Source organism: Mobula hypostoma, chromosome 19 (assembly GCF_963921235.1).
Source record: "Mobula hypostoma chromosome 19, sMobHyp1.1, whole genome shotgun sequence".
NCBI classification, from domain to species: domain Eukaryota; kingdom Metazoa; phylum Chordata; class Chondrichthyes; order Myliobatiformes; family Myliobatidae; genus Mobula; species Mobula hypostoma.
Window position 1 is genome coordinate 59,235,584 of NC_086115.1, and position 22,722 is coordinate 59,258,305.

The following is a 22,722-nucleotide window of genomic DNA, read 5'->3' on the forward strand; positions in this document are numbered from 1 at the left end:
CACTTTATTATGTCAGGAGATACATAATAAAGTGACCACTGAGTGTACATTTCAAAAGGATATCTCCATACTTTTAAAGAAACGTTAAATTTCACATACCTAGTTGTGAAAGAAAAGATTTCAAGACAATTTGAAATAAAACCATAAGATGTAGGAACAGGCCTGTTGAATCTCCTCTGCCATTTCATCATGGATGGGAAAGAAAACTATATTGAGCTGTGCTTTTTTCCTGATTTAAACATGTAACTGTTAGAATTTCATCTTTCTTCCAGTTCAAACTCCGAGAAGTTGTTGTTGCCGAAATCTTCAGAGCAGTGTAAGTTTGTTCTTTTTAAATACTGGCAAGTGATATTGTAGTTACAAATATTTCTATCCCTTTTTGGGTTTTGCAGGCAGCTACTTTTAATTTCCAGACAAGATTAATGTAATGTAGCACTGTATTAAATGTAAAATATTGTCAAAATGTAAGCCTCAATTTTTAAGTATAATTTAAAATTTACTCCATATGGGAATTGCATTGGAATGGCAGTGAAGATGAGTACTTGTTTTGTTTAGAGATGGTTAATTTTAAGTTAAAAGATGAAGAAATGATCAAAGCTAATGATGGTAATTTTGCAAATATAAAACAAAAAAAAGGGCTTTGGTTGGTCTGAGGGGTTTAGAAGTGACTACAGAAGGTGAGGATATTTCTTTAGCATAAAGACCATAATCTATAGGAAATGAATTAGTCCATTCGGCCCATCTAGTCTGCTCTGACATTTCATCATGGCTGATCCATTTCCTTCTCAGCCCCAATCTCCTGCCTTCTCCTCGTATCCCCTCATGCCGTGACTAACCAAGAGTCCATCAACTTCTGCCTTAAATATACCCAATGACTTGGCCTCCACAGCCACCTATGGCAACTAATTCCACAGATTCACTACTCTCTAAAGAAATAACTCCTCATCTCCGTTCTAATTGAACATCCTCTATTCTGAGGCTGTGTACTCTGGTCTTAGACTCTTCTACCATGGGAAATGCGCTCCATATCCACTGTATCAAGGCCTTTCAATGTTCAATAGGTTTCAATGAGATCCCCCCCCCACCCCCATTCTTCTGAATTTCAGTGATTACAAGCCCAGAGCCATCAAATGCACCTCATACGATGAGCCTTTCAATCCCAGAATCATTTTTGTGAACCTCCTTTGAACCCTCTCCAGTGTTAGCACATTCTAAGATAAGGGGCCCAAATTTGCCCTCAGTACTTCAAGTGAGGCCTCACCAGTGTCTTATAATGCCTCAACTTTACAACCTTGCTTTTTTATTTTAGTCCTCTCAAAATGAATGCTATTATTGCCTTTGCCTGACTCAACCTGCAAATTAACCTTTCGGGAATCCTGTATGAGAACTCCCAAATCCTTTTGCATCTCAGATTTTTGAATTTTCCTGTGGTAGGTGATATGTGAAACTGGGAGAAGGGGTAGGGTGAAGTAAAGAGCTGGGGAGTTGATGAGAGAAAGAGCTAGAGAATGGAGAATCTGATAGAAGGTAGAAGACAATGGAAGAAAGGGAAGGGGGAGGAGCACCAGAGGGAGGTGATGGGCAGGTAAGGAGATAAGGTGAGAGAGGGAATTGGGAATGGCAGAATGGTGGGGGGAGGGGGATGCTATTACCAGAAGCTCGAGAAATTGATATTCTTGCCATCTCTAATGGGATCCCCACCATCAAGCACAACTTTTCCTCCCCCTCTTGCCTTTGTAAACAGCTCAAAGAAGTAGAGGCTTGCTTTTCTCTAAAGGAAGCTAGGGTAGTTTCATGATGTCTTTGATCCAGGGTTCACTAGTTTCTCCAACATAATTTAAGTTCGGTTTTATTAACTGCACTTCACCCTGATGTTTGATTTGGACAATATTTTGGGGGGTCCTTTTGGTTTAAGTATACTTCCCTGCATTCTGCATTTGAACATTGCAGTGTAACACCATAACTAAATTATGGAACACATTTTATTTTTCATAAATGCACTTGCTAACATTTTGATCTTGCTGCTTGCATCTTTCCTGAATTGAATTGTCAGTAAAAGATGTAACTGTAATGCTTAAGTTCAGTCTCTACATTTAAAAGCTTATTTGACCAACTTTGTCTTTCATTCCATTGTGCATTTGTAGCCCGAATTCCTTTTCCTAGAATCCTTACAACTACAAGTTTTTGGATCACAGTCAAACATTGAACATTCTCTTTAAATTAAAATTAATTCATATTGCACACACTAGATTTTGCTTTATTATACACAATTTGGAGGCCAATTCTGATAGATAAAGGCATCTAGTTGATAGATGAGTCATTTGTATTTGTTATTGAATCGTCGTCTGTAACATTCTGACACAATGATTTTTAATTGTAGGTGGAAGAAATCAAGCAGCAACTTGCAGCACTAGTGAACAAAAATAATGCAACTATTATGTGATTAATAAAAATGAAGATAAGTCTACATTTCATTGAAAAAATGACTATTTAAATATTGGCCTTTGGCATGTACAGAACAATTATAAAGAAACCCCATTTTCATTTATTTTGTGTTCTTTGTATATGCTATATTATTTCTTAGAAGTTTAAAACCAGTTCAAAAGCAAAGCCTAGGTGAAAGAAATGCAAAGCAATTGTCTATTAGGAAGAAAGTATTAACCTGTCAGAAAGAGAAATCATTCCTTCATTGACCATAGCCAGAAAATTCTTCATAGTAATCAGATCTTCATAAAGCACATTGTCATGTCCTTGATACCTTCCTCAGTTGAGAATACTTGGTTACATTTATGGTGCATATCATCCAACATGTTTTGGATGGTGTGATGAGCCATTGTAACATTATTGTTTTTACTTAGCACATTCGGTGTCTTTCAAAGAATATTGTCATAATAAAAACTGCAATTCAATATTTTCACAACCTCAGGATGTACCAAGCTCTTTACGGTCTATGAAATACTATTGAAGTATGGTACTGTTGTAATCTACTTTTGGTTGATTTTTTTGATTATGATATTGCTGCACTGAAATGCCAGTCTAAATTGCATTGGCATTGCCATTTAATGGTATTTCTTTCTGTCCATGCGAACTTGGCGAACAGTCCCATTCCCTCTTTTTCCCAGTAACCTACTTTTCCACATTGCCCTCAACTCTCCTAAGATTTTACCTCTTGGGTATACACTAGGGACAATCTACAGTGGCCAATTAACCTACCAGTCTGCATCTGTGGGACATGGGAGGAAATCCACGAGTCCCCAAAACATGCAGACTCCACACAGACAGCACCTGGGGTCAGAATTGAACCTGGGCAATCCCATGAGTCCCCAGAACATGCAAACTCCACACAGACAGCAGTTTAGGTCAGGAAATTGGAGCTGTAAGGCAGCAGCTCTAACAGTGGGACCATGGTGATTGATTAAAAGCAGATTTCAGATCTGAGGTCTGCTTGATCATTGTTGTTATAACCTGAGCCAATTTTGTGCTTTACAGCAGTGATGCCACTGAACTGACACTTTTTTGACCTCTGTTAAATATTCTACAACACACCATTTGAAATTCCAGTTATAATTCATAATGAACCATGGCAAAGTTCAAATTTCAATGCTTTATCTATATGGTTACTTTTTTAAAAACAATTCTTAAAGGTATTCTTCCTAGAAGCTACTTCTGCCTGAGAACTTTGCGATTCCGCTGCACTGTCCAGCCAGATCGTAGCTTTGTAGTATTGCATCCTGTTATTAAGAAGATAGTGGAAGCAAGCTTCTCAGCATTCATGATGCCCGATGTAAGTCCTCCTTACTCCTGTTCAATTTTAGGAAGGATTTTTCATTCTCTTAATACTAAATTCCAGTAAGATGGCACTCATTTGTTGTGCTTTAAAGGTCAATAAGAATAAAAAAGAAGGAAAAATGAAAGGGAAATTAAGTGTGAACTGTCTTGCCATATTTGTATCACTCAAAGAATTCCATATTGGGTTATATTTCACTTATCTGTTTGCTTTGTGACTTGGGTTAACCATGTGAACTGCTCAGTGTTTTCTCGGCTGCTAATGTGATTTGTACAATTAAAAATGGAGCTATTACTCATTAAAATATGACCTAATATTGAAGACGGCCAGAAGTCCTTTCCATTTAGCACTGCTAAAGACTTCGTATCATACATTTAAGGTATCCAGTGCGCATCCTCATAATGGCTGATCGCAACTGTACTTAAGAAAAGCAACATTTAAAGGTTTGTAGAATAAAAAGTGAAATCAGTTGCTTAATGCCAGATTGTTTGGGGGTGGGGAATCAAGTTGGCAGCCAATAGCTTTTAAGCAAGTCATTGTGACTGAGCCAAATGATAATGAATATCCCTTGGTAAGTGGTAACAAGTGAACTGCTGATGCTAATACCAGTTCTTGCCTGATATCTCTGTAAATTTTTCTCTCAGAAGTCAATAGCATTGTTCGATATTAACAATAACAGAAATCTGAGCCATTTCCCTATTTATTTTAAAACTTCAATTTTCTAGTTAGTGTGTTCTGCCAATTTTAAAGATTCTGCCTGCATTTATTACCTGATTCAGCCACCTATTACCTGATTTGAACCGTGATGTTGATATTTTTTTGTTCCTAATGTTGGGTTTGCACATATGAATAACATTTTTGAACTGTAACAGTCACACAGTATTTTGAGGGCTGTGTTTTACTTTGGGGTAGCATGAAAGAATCTGGCACATAACTTTTAGTGACCAAATTCTTAACATTGATATACTTGTCATTTTTGGCAAGCATGGAGCCAACCATTCTAATGACTGGGTAACTGTTAAACATCGCCTGTAAGGCATAGGCTGAATGGCCTAATTTTGCTATCAAGTTTGCTCTGCCATTTGATCATGACAGATTTATTTTCCCTCTCACCCCATTCTCCTGCCTTCTCCCCAAAACCTTACTAATCAAGAACCTGTGAATCTCTGCTTTAAATATATCCAATGACTTGGCCTCCACAGTTGTCTGTGACAATGAATTCCACCGATTTGCCACCCACTGGCTACAGAGATTCTTATCTCTGTTCTAAAGAGACACCCTTCTATTCTGAGGCTGCATCCTCTGGTCCTAGACTCTCCCACTATTGGAAACGGCCTCTCCATGTCCACTCTAATTTGAGCCTTTCAATATTCGGTAGCGTTCAATATGATCCTTTCCCCATTCTAAACTTCAGCACGTACAAGCCCAGAACCTGATGCATTAATTTTTTCATTCCTGGGATCATTCTCATAAACCACCTCTGGACCCTTTCTGATGCCAGCACATCCTTTCTTGGATATGGGTACAACACTGCTCAAATGTGATCTGGCCAGTGCCTTTATAAATTCTCAACATTACATCTTTGCTTTTGTATTCTAGTCCTCTTAAAATGAATGTTAATATTGTACTTGCTGTCCTTACTACTGACTCAATCTGCACTAGGGCTCAATTTTCTGATTTCACTTCCCATTTAGAAAATAGTCTACATTATTCTTTCTACCAAAGTGCATGACTATGCCTAGTATTCCATCTGCCACTTCTTTGCACATTCTCCCAATCTGTCTCCTGCAGACTCCCTGGTTTATCAACACCACCTGCTCCTCAACTTATCTGTGTCATTTGCTAGCACCAGAGTTACAAAAAATTTAAACTAAGTAAACCCAGATAAAGTCCTTTGCTTTATTTTAAATATGTGTGAAGTGACTTTGGGCACTATCTCTGCTCATGGAGATAAGACCACATCTGCGTTAAATTAGCTTGCGGTGGCAATAGGAGAGGGGGATGTTTTCTCCAATTGAGCTCTTGGCCATGCAAAGTATCCCAGAGATGCCTACTGCAACATTCTTAAAAAGACTGTATATCACTGTCCCTTTGCCTGATCATTAGAATAGGTCTTCAGCCAAAACGCTTGTATTCGTCTGCCAACAATTAAGTACTGAAATAGGCTTACCTTTAAAATGCCTGTTGTGGCAAGCATTCAAACTCCATTCTTTGTATACTCCAGATTGTAGTTATTTTGAAAAAATCTTTTCATTTTGATTTTAGCATTTGTGGGAGAAATCTGATCCTAGTTTCATGCTTTGAAGATCAGTATTTTTATAACTTCTAACATCTAATCTGATTCTTTAAATGCATTTTCATTAAAAATATTAAGCAACTTGTTAAAGTTAACTAGACAAAGACAAAGCTTATATCTCATGGATGTTTAAAAAGCAAATTTCCAACATGTAAAATTTTCAGCATGAGGTATCTGGCATTTAAGCTTTTGCTGTGTTTTTTTTCTTTTGCACTAAAATGAGTATGTATTATTGCAAACACGAGGAAATCTGCAGATGCTGGAAATTCAAGCAACACACATCAAAGTTGCTGGTGAACGCAGCAGGCCAGGCAGCATCTCTAGGAAGAGGTACAGTCGACGTTTTGGGCTGAGACTCTTCGTCAGGACTAACTGAAAGAAGAGGTAGTAAGAGAACTTCTCTTACTAGCTCTTCTTTCAGTTAGTCCTGATGAAGGGTCTTGGCTGGAAACGTCGACTGTACCTCTTCCTAGAGATGCCGCCTGCCCTACTGTGTTCACCAGCAACTTTGTGTGTTGCTATGTATTATTGCTTTATTTTTACTGTTAAAGAAGTTTTCATTGCCCTTTTCTATGTGAAGTTTATTGAAAGTCCTAAGAACAGTGGTGGAATTAGAAATTACTATCTTTGTTTGGAGTACTTAAATAAATATAAATTACAAGCCTTGACATTGTAATTTTCAATTCTTGTCCAATTTAATGAGGTTTTAACTTGTGCAATTCATGATGTTTTAGGATTTTAACTGAAATTTTTGAATGAAATGCACTTCTAGTTTTTACATCCTCCCAACAGCTACATCAATGTTGATACAAATAATTGATATTTTCACAATAAGGCTCTCTAGGCATATGAAGAACATATTATTTAATTAATAACCATAGAGCTTTCCTTATCAAAAGTGGTCACAGCTGGGTGGATAGAAGAGTAAGAATATTGTAATCTGGACGACATTCTTACTCTTGGGAGACAGATAAGGTGGTAACGGTCAGGAGAGGGAAGGGCAAGAGTCGGACATTAGAGAGTACCCCTGTGGCTGTCCCCCTTAACAATAAGTACTCCTGTTTGAGTATTGTTGGGGAAGGGGGGACCTACCTGGGGGAAGCAACAGTGGCCACACCTCTGGCACTGAGTCTGGCCCTGTGGCTCAGAAAGGTGGGGAAAGGAAGAGGATGGCAGCAGTGATAGGGGACTCTATAGTTAAGGGGGCAGACAGGTGATTCTGTGGATGAAAGAAAGAAACATTAATGGTGGTTTGCGCCTCAGATGCCAGGGTCTGGGATGTTTCTGATTGCGTCACAATATCCTGAAGTGGAAAGGTGAACAGCCAGATGTCATGATACATATTAGTACCAGTGACATAGGTAGGAAAAGGGAAGAAGTCCTGAAAAAAGATTACAGGGAGTTAGGAAGGAAGTTGAGAAGCAGGACCTCAAAGGTAGCAATCTGTTTTGCGGATGTCTGTGAAGAGTAAGAATTTCAGGTTGTATACTGTGTGCATTCTCTGATAATAAATTGAACCATTTGTACCATGGAAGGAAATGTGGATAGACTGTTTGCCCTGCACCCAGACACACATTCTACAGGCAGTCCAGAAAACCAATTACAGGGAGTTAGAAAAGCTGAGAAGCAGAACCTCAAAGGTAGTATTCTCGGGATTACTGCCTGTGCCATTTAGACAGTGTGTATAGGGATAGAGTGAGTTGGAGGATAAATGCATGGTTGAGGGATTGGGGCAGGGATTCAGACTTCTGGATCATCAGGACCTCTTTTGGGGCAGGTGTGACCTGTACAAAAAGGATGGATTGCACTTGAATCCAAAGGGGGCCAATATCCCTGCAGGGAGGATTGCTAAGGCTATTGGGGAGAGTTTAAACTCGAACTGCTGGTGGGTGGGAACTGAACTGAAGAGACGGAGGAAGGGATGGTTAACTCACAAGTAGAGAAAGCTTGTAGGCAGTGTGAGAGGTAGGCTATGCAGGTGATAGAGAAGGTATGCACTCAGACTGATGGTTTGAGATGTGTCTATTTTAATGCAAGGAGCATCATGAACAAAGTGGATGAACTTAGGGTGTGGATCAGTGCTTGGAGCTATGATGTGACCAATACAGAAACTTGGATGGCTCAGGGGCAGGAATGGTTACTTGGAGTCAGGCTTTAGATGTTTCAGAAAGGACAGGGAGGGAGGCAAAAGGGGTGGAGGCATGGCACTGCTGATCAGAGATTGTGTCACACACAGCTGCAGAAAATGAAGTCATGGAGGGATTGTCTACTGAGTCTCTGTGGGTGGAAGTTAGAAACAGGAAGAAGTCGATAACTGCTGGGTGTTTTTATATTATGTAGACCACGCAATAGTAATGGACATCAAGGAGCAGATAGGGAGACAGATTCTGAAACAGTGCAGTAATAACAGGGTTGTCATGATTGGGGATTTTAATTTCCCCAATGTTGATTGGCATCTCCTTAGAGCGGTTGGTTTAGATGGGGTGGAGTTTGTTAGGTGTGTTTAGGAAGGTTTCTTGACACAGTATGTAGATAAGCCTGCAAGAGGAGAGGCTGTACTTGATCTGGTATTGGGAAATGAACCTGGTCAGGTGTCAGATCTCTCAGTGGGAGAGCATTTTGGAGATGGTGATCATAATTCTATCTCCTTTACCATAGCATTGGAGAGGGATAGGAACAGACAAGTTAGGAAAACGTTTAATTGGAGTAAGGGGAAATATGAAGCTATCAGGCAGGAACTTGGAAGCATCAATTGGGAACAGATGTTCTCAGGGGAGTGCACGGCAGAAATGTGGCAAATGTTCAGGGGATATTTGCATGGCATTCTGCACAGGTATGTTCCAATGAGACAGGGAATGGATGGTAGGGTACAGCAGGGGTCCCCAACCTTTTTCGCACTGCGGACCGGTTTCATGTTGACAATATTCTTGCGGACCGGCCGACCTGGGGCGGGGGGGGCGGTAGGATTGCCAACAAACGAGTAGCAGTCAAATACGTTGGGTTTACCCCGAGAAAGACTACAATGACCATGAAGCCTTGCGGGGGCACCAGTGCGCATGCGTGTACGTGTCGATTCTTCTCCCCCCCCCAAATCGTTTTTGACGTTTATGTTCGGGGGGGTGTTAATCACGAACGCAATATAGGTGATAAGTGGCTAATACACTCAATTTCGTTTCTAAAAGGGTTTATCTAACGAATTTAATATTAAACACAGCGCATATTTTCCTCGCATGAATATAGCGATAGGTCAATTATCAGGGGAGCTTGAAGTAAGTGTTGAACGAACTTCCAGTAGAAGTGGTAGAGGCAGGTTCGATATGATCATTTAAAGAAAAGTTGGATAGGTATATGGACAGGAAAGGAATGGAGGGTTATGGGCTGAGTGCAGGTCGGTGGGACTAGGTGAGAGTAACGTTCGGCATGGACTAGAAGGGCAGAGATGGCCTGTTTCCGTGCTGTAATTGTTATATAAGACAATAGCATCGTAACATTTTAAGTAACGTTTTAATATTAAACACACAGCACATATTTTCCCCGTATGAACATATAAAATCATTGCAACACACCAATATCGCTGAATCAGTGGGAGCCCTGGGCTTGTTTCCCCGCAACAAGACGGTCCTATCGCAGGGTGATGGGAGACAGCGATACTCGAAGGGGGTTCCTTGTGTCCAGTCTGTTCTGCAATTTAGTTTTCGTTGCATTCATTGCAGAGATATGTTGGAAATGGAAGCAACGTTTTCAGTGCTTTCGTGGCTGTCTCAGGATACTTAGCCTTGACTTTGATCCGGAATGCCGGCAGAGATGTTATGTCAAACGTACTTTTCAGCCCGCCGTCATTTGCAAGCTCGAGGAATTGATCATCTTCCCGCGCGGACATGGATGGCGCTGGTAATGACCTCGCGTGCGTTCAAGCTCAACAATGGGCGTGACAGTGAATGTCATTGTCATAGTCATACTTTATTGATCCCGGGGGAAATTGGTTTTCGTTACAGTTGCACCATAAATAATTAAATAGTAATATGTAAATTATGCCAGGAAATAAGTCCAGGAATGAGGAAAGGTGCAGCTGACTCCTATCGCTAAATCATATCGTTTCCTCGCGGCCCGGTAGCGCATGCTTTGCGGCCCGTTGGGGTACAGGAACCATGGTGTACAAAGGCAGTTGAAAATCTAGTCAAGAAGAAAAGCTTACGAAAGGTTCAAAAAACTAGATAACGATAGAAATCTAGAAAATTATAAGGCTAGCAGGAAAGAGCTTAAGAATGAAATTAGGAGAGGCAGAATGGGGCTATGAGAAGGCCTTAGCGAGTAGGATTAAGGAAAACTCCAAGGCAGTCCACGAGTATGTGAAGAGCAAGAGGATAAGATGTGAGAGAATAGGACCGTTCAAGTGCGACAGTGGAAAGGTGTGTATGAAACCAGAGGAAGTTTTTGCTTCATTATTCACTATGGAAAAGGACCTTGGCAATTGTAGGGATGACTTACAGTGGACTGAACAGCTTTAGCATATTGACATTAAGAAAGAGGATGTGCTGGAGCTTTTGGAAAGCATCAAGTTGGATAAGTCACCAGGACCAGACGAGATATACCCCAGGCTACTGTAGGATGCGAGGGAGGAGATTGCTGAGCCTCCAGCAATGATCCTTGCATCATCAATGGGGACAGGAGAGGTTCTGGAGGATTGCAGATGTTGTTCTCTTGTTCAAGAAAGGGGGTAGAGATAGCCCAGAAAATTATAGACCAGTGAGTCGTAGTTCAGTGGTTGGTAAGTTGATGGAGAAGATCCTGAGTGGCAGGATTTATCAACATTTGGAGAGTCATAGAATGATTAGGAATAGTCAGTATGGCTTTGTCAAAGGCAGGTTGTGCCTTACGAGTCTGATTGAATTTTTTGAGGATGTGACTAAACACATTGATGAAGGTAGAGCTTTAGAAGATAAGGTACCCCATGCAAAGCTTATTGAGAAAGTAAGGAGGCATGGGATCCAAGGGGACATTGCTCTGTGGACTCAGAACTGGCTTGCACACATAAGGCAAAAAGTGGTTATAGATGGGTTATATTCTGCATGGAAGTTGGTGACCAGTGGTGTGCCTCAGGGATCAGTTCTGGGACCCCCTTCTCTTTGTGATTTTTATAAATGACCTGGATGAGGAAGTGGAGGGATGGGTTAGTAAATTTGTTGATGACACAAGGTTGGGGGTGTTGTGGATAGTGTGGAGGACTGTCGGTTACAGTGGGACATCGATAGGATGCAAAACTGGGCTGAGAAGTGGCAGATGGAGTTCAACCCAGATGAGTGTGAGGTGCTTCATTTTGGTAGGCTAATATGATAGCAGAATATAGTTTGGTAATGTGGAGGATCAGAGGGATCTTGGGGTCCAAGTCCATAGGACACTCGAAGTTACTGCACAGGTTGACTGTGGTTAAGAAGGCATATGATGCATTGGCCTTCATCAACCGTGGGACTGAGTTCAAGAGCTGAGAGGTAAAGTTACAGCTATATAGGACCCTGGTCAGACCTCACTTGGAGTACTGTGTTCATTTCTGGTCACCTCACTACAGAAAGGATGTGGAAACTGTAGAAAGGGTGCAGAGGAGATTTACAAGGATGTTGCCTGGATTAGCGAGCATGCTTTATGAGAATAGGTTGAGGGAACTTGGCCTTTTCTCCTTAGAGTGACGTAGGATGAGAGGTGACCTGACTGAGGTGTATAAGACTATGAGAGGCATTGATCATGTGGATAGTCAGAGGCTTTTTCCCAGGGCTGAAATGGCTAACTCTGGAGGACACAGTTTTAAGGTGCTTGGAAGTAGGTACAGAGGGGATGTCAGGTTAAGTTTTTTTACGCAGAGGTTGGCAAGTGCGTGGAATGGGCTGCCAGCAACGGTGGTGGAGGCAGATACAATAGGGTCTTTTAAGACGCTCTTGGATAGGTACATGGAGCTTAGAAAAATAGAGGGCTATGGGTAGCATGAGGTAATTTCTTAAGTACATGTTTGGCATAGCATTGTGGACTGAAGGGCCTGTATTGTCCTGTACATTTTCTATGTTACCTTAAAGACCTATTTTAGACCTATACCAATTAAAACTCTTTGGAAAATTAAGTATTTTCTGAAACTTGCAATGATGTGTTCCATAAGTATTAACCATCTGTTGGCTGTTCATAATAGGGGCAATATGTAATATTTCATGTAGAAATATAACTTGCATTCCTTGATATGCCACCACTTTGGGCCTTGCATTGTAGATCAAAGCCATTTACTAATTTTCTTTTTAATCCCATGACATCTCTAAATCACCTCCATATCCTCTGTTTAGTCCTATCTCTCCTATTAACCCTGGATTGGACTTTTTCAGTTAGAAGGAGAGTCTAGATAGAAACCAGGGTTGTCTTCCTTGGAGTACTAATGATTGAGGATTTCATTGAGGTAGCTATACAAATCTGAGGGAATTGATTGAATTATTTGAATATGCACTTGAGACACCTTGCTATTAATAGCAGAGAATGTGGTAAGTGTCTGAACATGGTGTTAGTGTAGATATGACCCTGACGGCTAAGGAAAGCGATATTTTGTTGCAGTAGTATCTATAACTCATGCATTTTATTCCCGTTGAAACGATAAGCTTTCATATTCCATCTGTAGTCATGCTGTAAGGGGCTGTTACTTTGCTGATACCTCACTCTTTGGCCTTACTCTCAATTGCACCAAGGTGGTATTCCCATTGAAATTTACATCTCACTTGGAAATCTATACCAGCTGCCTCCATGATGCAATTTAAAAGAACCAATTCACACGTAGCAAAATTTCCAATAGTTTTCATGGACAAGGCAACTAATGCACAGGCGCAATTTACGAGCCTATGCGTCTGCAGGATTGGGGCTGAGGGGTGAGCTACGCACACCCCAAGAACCATCGTTCACAATGACGAATAACCAGATTTACGGACCCGCGGAGATCGGTTAGCTATCCCATTGTCCGGGACCCTGCGGAGGCTAGCGGCTAGCACAACAGCTAGCCAATCAAAACAACCTCCAAGTCTGCTTGATATAAACTCAGCAGAAATAACACTGATGATGTCACCTCGACATGATGAAATATTTACTACCTAACCTCCAGGCACAGCGAACAATTCATTCTGGCATTGGTAAAATTATCTGTATCCTCTTTTATTCAAGTCAAAGTTCTAAACGAAGTATTTCTTCAGCTAGTGAATTAAGGGATCTACAATACAGTAGCCTGAACATCTCTTTTTTTTCCTTTTAGTTTTAGTAAATCGACTCTACAAGCAGCGTTGTAAACAATTAAAATAACGTGTGCTCCCTCCTCGCAATGTTAAGCATTTACAATATTGGAGATACGAGAGACCGCCGATCCTGGGTTGAGCAGCATCAGGTGCTGGGGAGGAATTGTTGCTGTGTCAGTTTTCGAGAGGAGGGGGATTATCTTCTTAAGCCCATGATCCCTATTGGGGCATAGGCCACCAACAGCAGCTCGACGGAGTGCCCTGTCCTGAGCGACTCCTTCAAGTCCAGGTGTAACCCATCTGTACGTCTTCTGGACAAAGATCCTTCCTGTTCCAGGAATGAGGTCCTTGGAGCTTCTGCCTGCATTTCTGTAGCACTGGGTTTTCACGGGATGTTGTTGCAAGCTCCATGCCCAAGCTCCCTCCTTTCACAGCCAGGCTTTGGACCGTCCAGGGCAGAATTGAGGGGAATTATTGTTGGTATAAAAAAAAGAGAGGAGTGAAACGTGCTGATAGGTAGAACAAGGAGGGGTGAGGGATTATGGACAGAAGAATCTAGATGGGAGGGGGTGCGAGTAGAGTTGGGAGACAGGCAGAAAGGCTCTAAAAGCTCTGAGTGAAAACAGATGAAGGGGAAAGGGGTTGAGCAGGGTGAAGCCAGGTGCACGGTGGGATAGATTGGGAACCGACGGCAGCAAATGCTGGGCTCTCATAAGGAAGGCGAATAGTGGTTAGATGGAAGGAGATGGGGGAAGGGGATGCAGTGGATGTGTTATCCGAGTAGTAGGAGAATAGAAATGGGGGGGGGGGGAGGGGAATAAAATTTATGATGGGAGTTGCTATGGGGAAGAAAACAAAAATAGGAACTGAGGTGAGTAAGAAGGGAAAAAGGTAGCACAGGAGGTAAGGAAGACCTGAAATTGGAAATCCAATGTTCATACCATTTGAATGTACATTATCCAGATAGAATATGAGGTGTTGTTGGTTTGGGTTGGGCCTCACCAGAGCAATGGGGAAGACAGGTTTGGAAATAGGAAAGGGAGTTGAAATTCCATGCAAAGGAAGGTCAGGATATTTATTCTAGACAAAAACATAGGTGTCTAGTCTGCACTCGCTCTCGCCAATGGAAGGAAGGCTCACTGCTGGATGCAGGAGACCAGAGTGGAGAAAGTGCATGTAAAGTTTTGCCTCATCCGCAAGGGCGTTTTGGTCCCTGGATGGCGGTGAAAGGAGGAGGTGTAGGAACCAATATTGCACCCCCTATGGTTGCAGGGGTCAAGAGGGGTGAGTGGGAGGGATGATCAAGTCAGGGAGTCTGAGAGAGTGATCCGCGTGGAAGGTGGAAAAGGATAAAGAAGAGAACACTTGGCAGGTGATGGGATCCCATTGCATCTGGCAGAAACGATAACGATGGCGTGCTGGATGTCTAGGCTAGCAAGGTAAGAGATTTAATATTAAATGATGATCAATTTGCAAATGCAGACGACAATAAGGGAATTTCTGAGCAGGTACAAGCTGGGTGGATTAGCTGTGTAATTAGATAGAAAACCAATTCCCCCAAAATAGATCTTAACTGGAGAATTATGGTGGGCAGAGAAAGTATTGTCCATAAACCAATCTCCGGTACAATGGTAGCAGTCCCAAGAACTACGTGTGATACGCTCCTGACTGGCCTCACTACCAATAGTTGGTAAAACCAGCAGTTTCAAGTGAGTTCAATTAAATCCCCTCCAGGCTGCACGGGAGAAGTACCGCAGAGTGACAGCATCAAATATCACATTTACAGGTTTACCAAATCCAGTGTTCGGCCATTCTGTGCATCGGTGTTCAGCCTTCCGAGTTGCACAGTCACCATTGAATAGATTTGTGACATAACGTAGCATAGCACAGGTACAGGCCCTTCGGCCCATGATGAGCCAAACTAAATAAATAATGATAACTAAACCTTTCTGCCGGCACATGGTCCAAATCCCTCCATTCTTTGCATTTCCATGTGTCTAAGAGCCTCCTCCTCCGAGCCTCTGCTTCCAACAGCGCCGCTGGGAGCGCATTCTCGGCACCCACCGCGCTGTGTTTAAAAACAAATTGCTCTGTTCATTTCCTTTGAACTTCCGGCTTCTCACTTCAAATACCTCTAGTATTTTGATCCCTGGACTAAGACATCGGCTGTCTATCTGTGCCTCTCAATTTGATAAATTTTAATTAAAAGCTTAAATGTATTTTATGACATAATCGTCACTAACGATAAACTACCAAAGAATCTGCAATGCAAAGTAACTTGGAGTCGGGATCCTTCGTGTCTGAACGATGTGAGGTCCCTTTGAAAATCTATTGCATTTTTTGATGTTCATTTCAAACTGTCAAACTGTCCCGGGCCATCAGAGAGGCAAAGCGTTCACACGCCCAGCGAATCCACAGCCACTTCCAGGACTGCGGCGACACGCGGCGCATGTGGAAGGGCATTCAGGACATCACCAACTACAGGACAACACCACCTGCCTGTGCTGGTGATGCCTCCCTCCCAGATGCGTTGAACAACTTCTCCGCTCGTTTTGAGGCGGAAAATGACGTGGCGGCGAGGAAGATCACCCCTCCTCCCAATGACCAGGTGCTGTGTCTTACCGTAGCCGATGTGAGGAGATCCCCGTGCAGGGTCAACCCACGGAAGGCTGCTGGACCAGACAATATTCCTGGCAGAGTGCTTAGAGGATGTGCAGACCAGCTAGCAGAGATTCTCACTGACATCTTCAACATTCCCCTGAGCAGCACCGTTGTTCCTACATGCTTCAAGTCCGCCACCATTGTCCCCGTGCCGAAGAAGTTTTCAGTGTCCTGCCTCAATGACTATCGTCCCGTTGCACTCACATCCATCATCATGAAGGGTTTCAAGCGGTTCGTCATGAGGCACATCAATACCCTGCTGTCCCCCTCACTGACCCCCTGCAGTTCGCGTACCGTCCCACCCGTTCGACAGACGATGCCATTGCCATAACCCTCCACCTCGCCCTCACCCACCCGGACAAAAAAGACATGTACGTTCGAATGCTGTTATATAGACTTCAGTTCAGCATTCAACACAATCATTCCTCAGAAACTGATTGGAAAGCTGAGCCTACTGGGCCTGAACACCTCCCTCTGCAACTGGATCCTAGACTTCCTGACTGGGAGACCTCAGTCAGTCCGGATCGGGAGCAGCATCTCCAACACCATCACACTGAGCACGGGGGTCCCCCAGGGCTGTGTGCTCAGTCCACTGCTGTTCACTCTGCTGACCCACGACTGTGCTGCAACACACAGCTCGAACCACATCATCAAGTTCACCGATGACACGACCATGGTGGGTCTCATCAGCAAGAACGATGAGTCAGCATACAGAGAGGAGGTGCAGCGACTAACGGACTGGTGCAGAGCCAACAACCTGTCTCTGAATGTGAACAAAACGAAAGAGATGGTTGTTGACTTCAGGAGGACACGGAGCGACCACTCTCTGCTGGACATCGATGACTCCTCCGTAGAGATCGTTAAGAGCACCAAGTTTCTTGGTGTTCACCTGGCGGAGAATCTCACCTGGTCCCTCAACACCAGCTCCATAGCCAAGAAAGCCCAGCAGCGTCTCTACTTTCTGCGAAGGCCGAGAAAAGTCCATCTCCCACCCCCGATCCTCACCACATTCTACAGAGAATGTATTGAGAGCATCCTGAGCAGCTGCATCATTGCCTGGTTCGGAAATTGCACCATCTCAGATCGCAAGACCCTGCAGCGGATAGTGAGGTCAGTTGCATCCGTAAAGCAAACAGCATTATGAAGGACCCCACACACCCCTCGCACAAACTCTTCTCCCTCCTGCCATCTGGCAAAAGGCACCGAAGCATTCGAGCTCTCACGACCAGACTATGTAACAGTTTCTTCCCCCAAGTCATCAGACTCCTCAATACCCAGAGCCTGGACTGACACCAACCTACTGCCCTCTACTGTGCCTATTGTCTTGTTTATTATTTATTGTAATGCCTGCACTGTTTTGTGCACTTTATGCAGTCCTGGGCAGGTCTGTAGTCTAGTGTAATTTTGTGTTGTTTTTACGTAGTTCAATGTAGTTTCTGTATTGTTTCATGTAGCACCATGGTCCTGAAAAATGTTGTCTCGTTTTTACTGTGTTCTGCACCAGCAGTTATGGTCGAAATGACAATAAAAGTGACTTGACTTGACTTGACTTGATAATCTGCTTATTAATATGTTTTGAAAAAGCAACGCTCTGTTTACAAAACCTGAAAAAAGCCTAGGTGAGTATTTACACAAAGCTGCCACAAGTTGGTGTATTTTGGAACTGCAGCCCTTCTGACAGATCCAAGTCACTAGACCACTTGCAACACACACAAAGTACTGGAGGAACTCAGCGGGCCAGGTGGCATCTATGGAAAAGAGTAAACGTTCGACGTTTCGGTCCGAAATCTTTCATCAGGACTTGACTAGGCTACATAGCCACTCAGTGCAAGCACAGTATAGCATTGTTCTGAAGTTTCATAGTGCGGGGTCATAAAGCAGATGAAAGTGGCTCCCACTCATATTACAGCTCCTTAAATATCATTGTACATATACTGCTATCGAACATCTTTTAAAAGAAAACAATTACATGAAAACTTTCGCAGACTCTCCGCAAAACCGCACAAAGTGCTGGATGAACTCAGCAGGTCAAGGCAGCATCCATGGAGGAGAATAAACAGTCGGCGTTTCGAGCCAAAACCCTTAATCGGCACCTGGATAAGGATTAATCCCCCTCCATAGGTGCGGCGTTCCTCCAGCATTTTGTGTTCTGTTGTTCTGGATTCTCTGGTGTTTACCTTTACGACCCCTGCTGTGCTTCTGGGGTGTGATCACAGATGTAATGTGGTAAACGCGCACATCTAGAACCTCCACAAAGAGCAAATTGATAGTGACTAAATAATGTTTTGGTTTGGGTACTGAAAGCGGGGAATAAGGGAATACTGCCATTTTTAAGGATTCGTATTACGAGCAGTAAATCCTGCGAAACACTTGATAGGTCAGCTTGAGTGGAGAAAATCAATAAAAGATGTCGAATCATTACATCCAAGTTATCTTCCCTCCAATCCTTGCATGATTTCATGCACCTAACAGGAAGTCTGAGATCAAGTACTTATCCTTAGAAAAGCCTATCGGCCGCCCGATTTACTGATTCCTATGTGATGATATATTTGGGGATGTACTCTGACTCGTACAGTTACAATGAATACAAGGTAATGGAAAGGCGGCAGGGACAGGGTTTTTTTTCGGTCCCAGTCAGTTGATTTTCTAAATGTGCCGTGGAATATGGATTGGCTGATGGCCGTTTCACAGGATGCCTCTGTTCTTGAGGAATTTCTTGCCGCGCAGTGGAAACAACATCTATCTGAATTACAATAGCAACAAAATACGTCCGTACTACCGGCAAAGGATTTGGATTAGACAAGGAGCAAGTGAATGGCGAGGAAGTCCAATAAATCAGAGCCGTCTGCGTGCACATATGAAAGTTGACGCTCTAACTCGAACACCGCACGGCATCCGGAAGCGCAAGGAAAGGTTTCGTTCCCGGTTGACTCGGCGCCCTCCGACCAACAGAGCGATTTCAGACAAGAAGCACAACTGATTATCCGAAACCTCAAATGGTGAGTGAAACCTTTCTTTAATGAAAATAAAAATTACATGTTAATATTCCGCTACAGTTGTCCTGATTTATTCACTTAGTGTAGCGTTTCTGAACTGTTCATCCATAAAAGAGATGTTAATACAGTCACACAGTCTCTCCGCGTTTAAGTTCGGTTTTACATGATCGATGATTCTCAGTTTAATTTGTTCAGGCGAACAGATGTCCTTCGCTGGTGTGGAAGAGCTCTGGTTGTGTGATTCCACTAAAAATATTCTGAAGAGAGAAGTGCTTGGTATTTCACCCAGTGCAAGGAAACTTAAGCATTTCCCAAAAGTGAGTGTGAAAGTCAGTAACATTGTTTAGTTGGTCTCATTGAACGTTATACCGCTCGTTAGTTTTTTAAATCGTTTAGAAGCATTCAAAATAGAACCTTCCTTCCTGCCTTTCGCCCTTAACTGCTGGTGGAGTCGTCGGGGCGCCGTCATGACAAGCTTTGCACTAGTCTGTTCCATCTGTCGCGGTTGTGTCCCAGAGCCTGGGTCACCGCAAATGTTTTCCCTGTCCATTCTTTAATGTTGTCCGTCCATCTTTTCCTCTGTCTGTCTCTGCTTCTTTTCCCCTCCACAGTTCCTTGTAGAACGGTCTTTGCAAGGCCACTGGACCTTGTTATGTGGCCATACCATCTCAGCTTTCTTTTCTTCACCGTTGTGAGAAGGTCTTCATGGGGGCCAATGTGGTGCTGGATGGTCTTGCAGACCTGCTCGTTTGTGATGTGGTCCAAGTATGAGATGCCCAAGGTGTTGCAATAGCATCTCATTTCCAATGTCTGTATCTTCCTCTGTAGCTCTGCTGTGAGGGTCCATGTCTCACATGCGTACAGGAAGATGGAGAATACCAATGCACGCAGGAGTCTGATCTTGTACTTCATGGTGATGTTGCTGTCCGTCCATATGGTCTTGAGTTTGGATAGTGCAGTCATTGTCTGTGCGGTTCTTGCCAGGACTTCTGGTCTTGATCCTCCATTACTGATGATTGCCCCCAGGTATCTGAACTGCTGCACTGTCTCAAGTTTCTGACCATGTTTGAGATGTCTGTTGTGATGGCACCATTGTCATTTGCCATGAGCTTGGTTTTCTCAGCACTTATTTCTATTCCAAACTTTGTGGAGGCTCTGTCTAGATGGCTGACCAGGTTGGCCAGTTCATCCTCTTTTCCCGCAAGTTCATCAATGTTGTCAGCAATTCTTAGGTTTGTGATGTTCCTCTCTCCGATGCTGACTGTGCCCACATGATCTTCAAGGGCAACAATCATGATTCGTTCCAGGAAGACATTGAAGAGAGTGGGGGAGAGGTGGCGTCCCTGACGGACTCTTACAGAGGTATGGAACCACTCCCCGATGGTGCCCTGAGCGAGCACTGCACTGGTTGTCTTGGCATAAAGCTGATGGATTGTATGAATCAGCTTCTGCCCCATGTTGAATTTCTTCATGGTGGCCTATAAGGCATCATGCCAGACTCTGTCAAATGCCTTCTTGAAGTCTATGAAGATGTGGTAGAACTATCTCTGGTGCTGAAGGTGTTTTTCACAAAGGGTGAAGAGGTTGAAAATCTGCTCAGTGGTGCTTCTGCCCTTACTTGTTCCTCGACAATGATGTCTTCTGCCTGAGGTCTCAGTCTGTTCAAGATGATTCTGAGCATTACCTTGCTTATATGGCTGATCAAATGGATGGTACGGTATTTCTGGCAAAGTTGGAGATTGCCTTTCTTGGGAAGCACAGTGATCAGCAACTGAGTCCAAGGTGTCGGCCATTCACCTGTCTGCCAGATCTTATTGCAGATGGTGGTAAGCATGTCTATCGTGGCCTCTCCTCCATGCTTCAGCAGTTCAACAGGGATGTTGTCAGCTCCTGCTGACCTCCCACACTTCACTGATCGTATTACGGCTTCGACTTCTTCATGCATGATTGGATAGTCATCCTCACTGGAAGATTCCTGCACATTCAGCACACTCAGATCCCCTTTGCTCTGGTAGTTGTACAGTTCTGAATAGTACTCTGTCTATCTCTCCATTAATTCCTTTTCTTCTGTGAGACTTTTGCCATTTTTGTCTTGGATGGCGTTCACTTTGGCTTGTTTTTCTTTGGTAAGATCTTTCACCAGTTGGAATGCCTTCTTTGTGTTGTTGTTGGAGAGGTTGTCTTCAATGTTCGCACGTTGTTGAAAATAGAACATGCTAGCATTAATAGCGGTTTTTCGTCTCAGTAGATCTATGGGACTACTGCTCTAGAATCCTATATGAAGACGAATCCGGGCGATTGGGGGTAAGGTATTGGTGTGGGTGGAGAATTGGTTAGCAGACAGGAAGCAAAGAGTGGGAATAAACGGGACCTTTTCAGAATGGCAGGCGGTGACTAGTGGGGTACCGCAAGGCTCAGTGCTGGGACCCCAGTTGTTTACAATATATATTAATGACTTGGATGAGGGAATTAAATGCAGCATCTCCAAGTTTGCGGATGACACGAAGCTGGGTGGCAGTGTTAGCAGTGAGGAGGATGCTAAGAGGATGCAGGGTGACTTGGATAGGTTGGGTGAGTGGGCAAACTCATGGCAGATGCAATTTAATGTGGATAAATGTGAAGTTATCCACTTTGGTGGCAAAAATAGGAAAACAGATTATTATCTGAATGGTGGCCGATTAGGAAAAGGGGAGGTGCAACGAGACCTGGGTGTCATTATACACCAGTCATTGAAAGTGGGCATGCAGGTACAGCAGGCGGTGAAAAAGGCGAACGGTATGCTGGCATTTATAGCGAGAGGATTCGAGTACAGGAGCAGGGAGGTACTACTGCAGTTGTACAAGCCCTTGGTGAGACCACACCTGGAGTATTGTGTGCAGTTTTGGTCCCCTAATCTGAGGAAAGACATCTTTGCCATAGAGGGAGTACAAAGAAGGTTCACCAGATTGATTCCTGGGATGGCAGGTCTTTCATATGAAGAAAGACTGGATGAACTGGGCTTGTACTCGTTGGAATTTAGAAGATTGAGGGGGGATCTGATTGAAACGTATAAGATCCTAAAGGGATTGGACAGGCTAGATGCAGGAAGATTGTTCCCGATGTTGGGGAGGTCTAGAACGAGGGGTCACAGTTTGAGGATAGAGGGGAAGCCTTTTAGGACCGAGGTTAGGAAAAACTTCTTCACACAGAGAGTGGTGAATCTGTGGAATTCTCTGCCACAGCAAACTGTTGAGGCCAGTTCATTAGCTATGTTTAAAAGGAAGTTAGATATGGCCCTTGTGGCTACAGGGGTCAGGGGGTATGGAGGGAAGGCTGGGTTCTGAGTTGGATGATCAGCCATGATCATAATAAATGGCGGTGCAGGCTCGAAGGGCCGAATGGCCTACTCCTGCACCTATTTTCTATGTTTCTATGTTTCTATGATATTCCTCTCTGGGCTAAAGTGTGGATTTACTCCAACGGGCAGTGTCAACCTCATTCTTTCAGTCCTGAAGAAGGGTCTCATCCCGAAATGTCGACTCTTTATTCATTTCCATAGATGCTGCCCGACCTGCTGAGTTCTTAGAATATTGCGTGTGTTACTCCAGATTAGGCAGCGTCTGCAGAATCTCTTGTGTTCACATTCCCACTAGGATCATATTAGCTTTCTAATATGTGTTTAATTTACCCGTCCTTGATAAAATGACAGGGACAATAAGCCAAACCCAAGAGGTCTTTCAGCTAAAAAATTTA

General features: G+C 43.3%; 2 protein-coding genes across 7 annotated transcripts in view; both read left to right on the forward strand.

The window, feature by feature from the left end:
- The window catches only part of tdrd1 (tudor domain containing 1), an 84,335-nt gene extending 80,243 nt beyond the window's left edge, over positions 1 to 4,092 (forward strand). For all 3 annotated transcript variants that reach the window (XM_063071217.1, XM_063071218.1, XM_063071219.1), the window contains 2 exons: positions 273 to 316; positions 2,381 to 4,092. In XM_063071217.1, coding sequence (XP_062927287.1) covers positions 273 to 316; positions 2,381 to 2,443 — 107 coding nt within the window. In that variant the 3' untranslated portion in view covers positions 2,444 to 4,092. The remainder of the gene's footprint in view (positions 1 to 272; positions 317 to 2,380) is intronic.
- A 13,688-nt stretch (positions 4,093 to 17,780) lies between these two features.
- Positions 17,781 to 22,722, forward strand: part of vwa2 (von Willebrand factor A domain containing 2) — a 66,379-nt gene continuing 61,437 nt past the window's right edge. For 3 of the 4 annotated variants that reach the window (XR_010021032.1, XR_010021031.1, XM_063072004.1), the window contains exon 1: positions 17,781 to 18,993. The gene's annotated coding sequence lies outside the window, so the exon portion shown is untranslated. Of the gene's footprint in view, positions 18,994 to 19,234; positions 19,308 to 22,722 lie in introns of those variants that run through there. The other variant, XM_063072005.1, reaches the window with a different exon arrangement.